This window comes from Neltuma alba, unplaced genomic scaffold (assembly GCF_004799145.2).
Source record: "Neltuma alba isolate B1F8T4 unplaced genomic scaffold, ASM479914v2 tig00005056_pilon, whole genome shotgun sequence".
Classification (NCBI taxonomy): domain Eukaryota; kingdom Viridiplantae; phylum Streptophyta; class Magnoliopsida; order Fabales; family Fabaceae; genus Neltuma; species Neltuma alba.
In genome coordinates, this window is record NW_021633963.1 from 1 (window position 1) to 8,039 (window position 8,039).

An 8,039-nucleotide genomic window follows, 5' to 3' on the forward strand; every position below is an offset into this window, starting at 1 on the left:
TTTCTTTTTTCCCTTTTTTTGGTTCCTCACTCAAAACTTCTTTCATCCTTGGTTATAATTATTAGATTTAAGGTTTGATGATAACAAGTTAAGTGTTTTCTGGATTCAGTAAATTGATCGATTACCTGATTGATCAAAGGTTAATCGATCATATATCAGATAAAATGCTTCAATATTTTAGTAACTTAGCACTAAGTTCGATCGATAACATGTTAGATAAATCAAAATTATGAGTTGATCGATTATTGATAACATTGTTTAATGTAAAAGCTTACAGAAAATTATCGATCAATTGATTGATAATCTAGTGTTCAATTATTAACATCACAAAAAAGGCACAAATCTTGGTAAAGTATTTGGAAGCATTTATCAATCACCTGATCGATAAAGCTGTTATCGATGAAAACTCAAATAAATGGTAAAGTCTTTCCATTTTCTTTTTACTCTGAACACTTCGTCATTTATCAATCACTTAATTGATCATACTTTTATCGATAACTTGTTCCAACAATGCATAATAACTTACTTCTAGTTAATTGATAATGTGTTCTGTCTAAGTATTATGTCAAGACCTTTAATCGATCAATTGATCGATCAATCCTTTATCGATCAGATGATCGATCATCAAAAATCTTCATTGCATATATCTGTTATGAGCTATTTTCATATCACCTATTCGATCATTCATTTATCGATAAAATGATTAATCATTTTGACCTTTGCATCTTCTTCCATATCACATGATCAATCAAAGTCTTTCCTTGATTTTTTCTGAAAATAATTTTCAACAAACATTTATCGATCACTTAATCGATCAATCATTAATCGATCATTTAATCGATCATCATCCATTTTGTGACTTCACTGTGAAAATTTGTTCACAACCTTTTTTCAATCATTTTTCCTATCATATATTTATCGATAAAGTATTCAATCAACGTACTGTGAAAATATATTTCTCTCATACTTAGCTTTATTGATAACATGATCGATCAAACAGTTTTCGATCAGTTGTTTGATCATTGAACTAATTCATTTAATAACAAATAGTCACGATGATCTTCAAAATCTTCTATCTCTTTGTCTTCAAGCTTTTCTTAGCCTTTTCTTTTAGACTTAAATCTCTATTGAAAGGACTCGAAGGCAAACATAACTTAAAAATTTTATTCTTGCATAATCTATTTAGAGCTCACTGTATTCATGTCTTGTCATTATCGATCATATGTTTCATCCATGATGTATTCGATAAACCTACATATCTGCCTCAGTCTTATTCCTGGTATTTAATTGATAACTTGATTGGCCAACTGTTTATCGATCAAGAGATCGATCAAGTAAGTTCATATTACATTTGAAGTATTAATGATTGATTCTCTGCTTTCCAATCTATTGTATCAATGTCAATAATCATCACTTATTCTGTTATCTTCACAAATTTCCTTCAAAAAGAAGAATTACTTGTTTCAAAGGTTTTTACATACTACGAAGCTCAACGCTTATTTAGTAATCTGTAACCTATCATGTCAGAAGCATTAATGGCGAACAACTGTTGTAACTACTAAACACATGTAAATGATCTTCCAATGGCTGTAAGCTCTTCAGTCTAACAGATAATCAAATATCTCCAACTATTGAAGGGCATTGAATGAAGTATTGAATACGCGAGCTACCGTCTGTTAAAAAATTTACTGTTGCATTCAATACTCTGTTTTACCGAGCTTCAATGTTTAACATTCATATACACTGCAAGAGAGCTGTATACACTTTATCTTACTCATTCTCTGAGAGTAACTCAATAGTGTGGACTCTTGAGAGAATTGTAGCCTTACGGGTAGTAAAAGGAGTGATTGAAAAAATCAATTACTATACTGAGCACCAAGAGTCTGTTTAATCTTGGAACATAGTATAAATCTTAGAGGTGTTCTAAGGACTGTGTTCTAAGGACTGGACGTAGGTCAAGTGGTTGAGACCGAACTAGCATAAACTCCACGTCTTCGCTATTGGGTGAAATCTTCCTAACTTAATCTCCTCTGTTTTATTTGCTTCACTATTTTATTATGTCAAATTTTTATACTTCACCCAATTCACTCCCTTAGGTGAAACTGACGCTAATAATAATAGATAGTTGTAAAGATCACACAAATCCAGAAGCTTGACTGTGAATAAATAACTTTTTATTTTCTTCTCTTTTATAAATTATAATAGTAAAATCATTCATCAAAAGTCAAGGGAAATTATTACAAAGAGGTATTTTTGAAAATATTTTTAAAAATATTGTAAAATTCTGAATTATGTATCATAAAAAGGTATATAAACTCAAAAAAATTGTATATTATATTTAGAAATGGCTGGAGTATATTTTATTTTTGCAATTTTTTTTCAATTAACACTCTTTTTTGGTAGGCACATGTATACTCATCTTGAAGGCAATTCTGTTCGAATCACTATTAGACACTAAATATGAGTACTTTTTCTGGCCGAGATTCAAACCTTAGTTCATCACATTGAGGAGGACTAACCCCTTCCGCAAGACTCAACTTCCATTGATTCCAGTGAACACCTTTGTAATGTTTGATATGCTATCTATGAATGTTTGATACTGCTCTGTGATGCATGGCCCTAGGAAAAACAAAAGCCTTACTCTTTGAAGACAATGCTTTGAAGAGGTGTGATGGTATAACATTTCTACTTTGAGAACTTCTAAAATTTTAATGTGGAGATTTAGTGTGTGAAAGTGTTCAAAGAAGAGCCGTTTTGCTCAAGATTAAGAAGGTAGTGTATACTAAAATGTAAATTTTAGCTACTAAAACGCTAAGGAGGAGGTTTTGAAATTGACAATCGAAGTTTTGGGTTTCAATTAATCAATTTTATTCCAATGTTTAGAAATTGTCCTTTTAATAGTAGTCATTAAATCATCTAAAATCACCATTATGTTGCCCAATGGTTTTATCTCTGCTGTCTACCTGTAAAAGATAATGCATGTTGCATGATTAGGTGGCATACTACTTCATTCCTTATTATAAGATGCCTTCATTTTATATTTTTCTTTCTTTCACACAAAATACAATACAAAGTCCTTTTTATAGAAAACCTGTCATAAATAAATGGCTGTGACTATATATAGTTTGAGGATTTGGTGTGCAAAATCAAGACAACGAGAGGTGGATTATTCAACAGGAGCAAAAAATCAGAAGGGAAGACAAAGTCCTACGTGCAGAACAAGTGATATCAGAGCTCGATTTTACCAAATGTAAGGATAGCATCGTAGGTGGGTCATGTGTAAGAGGGGTTTCAGGGGAAGAGAGGAAGAGGGTTAGCATTGGACAAGAGATATTGATAAACCCCAACCTCCTGCTTTGGGATTAGCCTACATCTGGACTTGACTCAACCACTGCTCAGAGGATTGTGTCCACCTTGTCAAAACTGGCTCAGAACATGCCTTGTACTGTGGTTATGACCATACATCAACCTTCAAGCAGGTTGTATTGTATGTTCTGTAAGGTTCTTTTGTTATCAGAAGGCCATCCTTGTTCTTGGAAAGGGATATGATATTATAGACTACTTCTCAAAGTCTTGGATATACCCCAACTGTAGCCATGAATCCATCTGATTTTCTCTTGGATCTGGCAAACGGTATGTTTTCTCATTCACTAGTCACTTGTAGTTCTAATTGAGAACGAAATTGAGCTTGCATGAAGCTTTCGAGAGTTTCGCAGGTATTTACACTAACGAAACTGATGAAGATCATGCCTCCCTTGAGCAGACCCTGATGTCAGCATACAAGCTCAACCTTTAAGCACAAGTGAAGGAAATGGTTCATCGGATTAATGATGACAATATCAAGAATGAAGAAGCTAGTTTTCAGGACAGAGAGTTTGAGAAATGATCTACAACTTGGTTTCAACAATTCAGTGTGCTGCTTAAAAGAGGAGTAAAGGAGAGAGAACATGATTCATTCGCAGGCCTTAAGATTGCTGAGGTTGCTATGCTCGCCCTTATTTCAGGACTACTCTGGTATAAATCCGACACTTCGCATCTGCTGGATCAGGTATTAAAGAAGCTTCAAGAATTAAACACAAAGTAACCTTTTAAAACACCACATCAAATATATTGGTGTGTTAGTTTAAGCCATGACTAATATGGCTTCCAGTAACTATAAAATCTAGTTGTTCTTATCTGATGTTCCTGCAGATTGGACTCCTATTCTTCATAGCAGGCTTCTGGGGATTCTACCCAATGTACAGAGGCATCTTTACATTCCCACAAGAGAAGGCCATGCTTGAGAAAGAAAGATCCTCTGGAACGTACAGGCTTTCCTCATATTTCATGTCAATGATTGTAGCGGATCTACCCATGGAGCTTGTCCTTCCCACTATTTTTCTCACCATAGCTTATTGGATGGCAGGCCTCAAAACTAACGCATTGAACTTCTTCTGCACATTGTGCAGCCTGTTACTAGATTCCTTGGCCTCACAAGGCCTCAGCTTTGCCCTCGGTGCAGTTTTGATGGATCAAGACTCAGCAACTTCACTTGGATTTGTGATCATGATAGGTTACATGCTAGCTGGCGGGTATTATGTTCGATATGTCCCAAAGTTCATTGATTGGATCAAATACCTATCCATCAGCTACTATACATACCAGTTGCTCAAGTACCCTTGTTCTCAAGGACTGTTTTCAGTCGCAGAGTTTCCTCCATAGGAGGAAATAGGGCTGGATTTGAAAGGCCACCTGGTGGCTGCTTTGGCTCTAGTGATAATGCTCGTAGGTTATAGGCTCATAGCTTATTTTTCGCTAATGAGGATTGGAGTGGCAAAGAGATTGGTGTAGTACAAACAGACTCTTACCATCTGATATGCTCTTCTCTGCTATTTATACCTACAGGCTTGGAGTATCACTAGTTGGTGATGATCCCTGTAACTTGTTCTGGTTCTGAAAGCAAGCAGTACTATTGGCTTATAAATTAGCGTCACGTCTTCATTGTGAACAAACCTGACTTCTAATTCTTGGTTGCTCATGTTCCCTCTAATTGAATGGCAACTAAATATATAGATCATGATTGTCACAATTCTGGTTCTCTATTGGACCACTGCTGTTCAAAACACTAACATACCAGAGTTCCTGAACACTTGTTGCAACAGTAGAAGCAATAGTGCTAATATAACAAACATAACAACACTGCCAAACCACACAAGACTTGTACCAAAATCATCAATCCGGGTATTCTTTATCAGCATGTCAATGCACCTATTCTTCCAAACCTCGACATGCCAACTGATCGCATCCCAAGGGCAAAGAAAGAGCAAGTGCTCACATTATCACATACTCGACTTCCCACAGTAAATTGCAATATTTCTAAAGAGTGAATAAAATGAATTTAAAAAGTAACCCTTATATACGCCTTTGAAAGATTAATAATATAAGGCCATTGTTATAATAATAACAATATTGTAACATCTTTCCCCTCTATCCCTCTACTTTTCTTCCCTGTTTCTGGTACCAAATATGTCCTAACAGAACTCATTTTCCAAATACATTCCATCTTATTTAGATTTATCATCGATCATCATGTCATTGTACATAGCATACGAAACAGTATAAACAGAAGTACGAGTGCGTAACCACTGCAGCAACTCCAGTCAAAGAGAGCATCACCGATTGTTTGATTTCCGAGCCAGCTCCCGTGCCATCTCCCTGAGCTCCTCAGGTGACGGAGGCCTAGGTGCCTCCGGCGGATATTCGATATAAGACCGCTGTAACATCAAAAGAAGCAACCGTAAACAAAACTATCGAAAGAACCCCAGCCATCCTCAATAGGAATTCAAAGCCATCAATGAGAATCTTCTACACCATGCAAAGTGAAAATACTCATGTCCATGTTCCTCAAAAAAAGCAAGCAGGCCAAGATATTCATTAACAGGCATAAATGTCAAATTCTCAATCAGACTCATATTTCACATATTGATTAGGTCAGTTCAGAAAAAGCTTTGTCTAAGATATCTCAAGTAAACTGAGCGTACAGAAGAGTCTCTAGTGGAAAGAAAGTAAGTATCAGCTAGTCAAGCCTCTACTGTTTGAATATGAATAAAATGCCCAATGGAACATTTTGATCTATTTTTGAGGTCAAGTCCACAGAACATCCCAGAGATACAATTATGTTCTTAAAAGTTTGCCCCACCCAAGAGGGTCTTGATTACGATGAGAATTAAGAGAATCAGTTTGAATTCAAAGCAGACCACATTACCGCCCGCCCGGGGGGATCAGTTTTAATAATTACTATATAAGAGAATCAGCTGAATGAGGGGCTTTGTGCTATAAACGGCGAGGAAAAGTACTTAATCTTTCAAAAAAAAAATTGCCTATGAAGAGAAACATAAACAGTGAAAATTCATAAGCTACATATAAAATTGACATTTTTTTTCAAAGGACTGATAGAAGAAAATTACATTGCCCATGAATCTCTGGAGGTTCTTCGAATTATTGGCAAAAGCGTACATAAGAACGATGGGAACCGACACGTAGATACCAAACTTAGCAATCTCCAGGATTCCCTTTGATGTGCCAAGTGAAGACATCTTAAATTCTTTGAAAAATCGGAAAATCCAATTCCGTCAGAAATCACCAGTGAAGAAGAAAAAGGGCGTAAGACTCAAACCTAAAACCCTCCGCAATCTGCAAATCGATTGACCGACAAAACCAGAGAGAGAGGATCACGGAGCTGAGGCCACCAGAGACACGAAGCAGAGCACGGGGGTGCCACGTCTGCGAAACAAATTGGGCCAGGCCATGTTAACATGGCCCAAAACTGTCTTGGGGATGATATTTAATTGGGTCGCAGTCGAGGGCACATATATGTAAATTAGATTAGCGTGTGCTTGTATGCCTTTAGTTTAACGGGTAAAAAACTAAAGGCATGCAAAACGCAATTTGGAATTCACCCGCAAACAGACGCTAATCTAATTTAAAAATTAATGCTTGAAACCAAGGGGAAAAAAAGATAATACTCCTCCGATCCTTAATATAAGACCCATTTAACTAATTTGATTAGATTAAGGAAGTTAGGTAAGTTAGTTAATTATAAGAAAATTGACACATTTTTTCTAAAACACCATAATCATTTTTCTTAATACCCCCTCTCTCTCTTTTACTTAATTATGGTTAAGGGAGTATCTATAGGGGTAATTTAGAGAAAATTGATAAATATGAGAAATGGTTCTTATATTTAGGACCAAAACCAACTCAAGAATTAGGTCCTATATTAAGAACTGGAGGAGTACTACCTTAAATTAACTATAAATTACTTCTCATGAGTAGGTCCTACTAAAGTAATACTCCCTCCTATCCTATTTATAAACTTTAAATTTAAAAAAAAGCATAGCTCATTTTATAAATTTCAATTTGGGTTTGTTTCAATATTTAATACTCCTCCGGTACTTAATATAGGACTCAATTCTTGAGTTGATTTTGGTCCTAAATATAAGACTCATTTCTCATATTTATCAATTTTTTTAAATTAACCCTATAGATACTCCCTGAATTATAATCAAGTAGAAGAGGGAGAGGGGATATTAAAAAAGATGATTATGGTATTTTAGGAAAAATATGTCACTTTCCTTATAATTAACTAACTTACCTAACTTCCTTAATAATTAGCTAAATGGGTCTTATATTAAGGACCGAATGAGCATATTTTTTTAATATTTTTTAATTATTTCTCTCTTGTCACATTTTCTCACATGTTTTCTTTTATCATTTTTCTCATTTATTATAAGAATATATTTAGAAATAAAAATATATTTTTTTACCTACTTATTATTTTTAATTAATTTTAACTAATTATTTTGTTATTTATGAATTAATTAATTATTTGAAACTTATTTAAGGAATGGAAGGAGTCCCTCCTTGCAAGCACCAGGCGTCACCGAGCTCAGCTAGAAGTCCGACCGGTCAAATTATCCTGTCTGACGCTTGACTCCTAAACCATGCTTTCTTGACTCAAATGAGCCTGTTGTCCCCGCATGGCTCAGGCCTAGAAGCCC

General features: G+C 35.2%; 1 protein-coding gene and 1 pseudogene across 1 annotated transcript; one reads left to right on the top strand and one right to left on the bottom strand.

The window, feature by feature from the left end:
- The first annotated feature begins 3,177 nt into the window (after positions 1 to 3,177).
- LOC114746551 (ABC transporter G family member 9-like) lies at positions 3,178 to 4,830 on the top strand (annotated as a pseudogene).
- Positions 4,831 to 5,372: 542 nt separating this feature from the next.
- LOC114746554 (uncharacterized) lies at positions 5,373 to 6,695 on the bottom strand. Its single transcript, XM_028934769.1, has 2 exons — positions 6,447 to 6,695; positions 5,373 to 5,753 (listed from the first exon to the last, which is right to left on the bottom strand). Exons 1-2 carry the CDS (start codon positions 6,573 to 6,575, stop codon positions 5,652 to 5,654), a joined length of 231 nt encoding a protein of 76 aa, XP_028790602.1. The 5' UTR covers positions 6,576 to 6,695; the 3' UTR covers positions 5,373 to 5,651.
- Between the last annotated feature and the right edge of the window lie 1,344 nt (positions 6,696 to 8,039).

What these genes read in the sequence shown, in the direction of transcription:
- LOC114746554 (XM_028934769.1), bottom strand. Translation starts at nt 6,575, where the DNA reads ATGTCTTCACTTGGCACATCAAAGGGAATCCTGGAGATTGCTAAGTTT. An exon ending in TCCAGAGATTCATGGGCAAT is followed by an intron (nt 5,754 to 6,446) that starts GTAATTTTCTTC and finishes TTGATGTTACAG; the next exon opens with CGGTCTTATATCGAATATCC.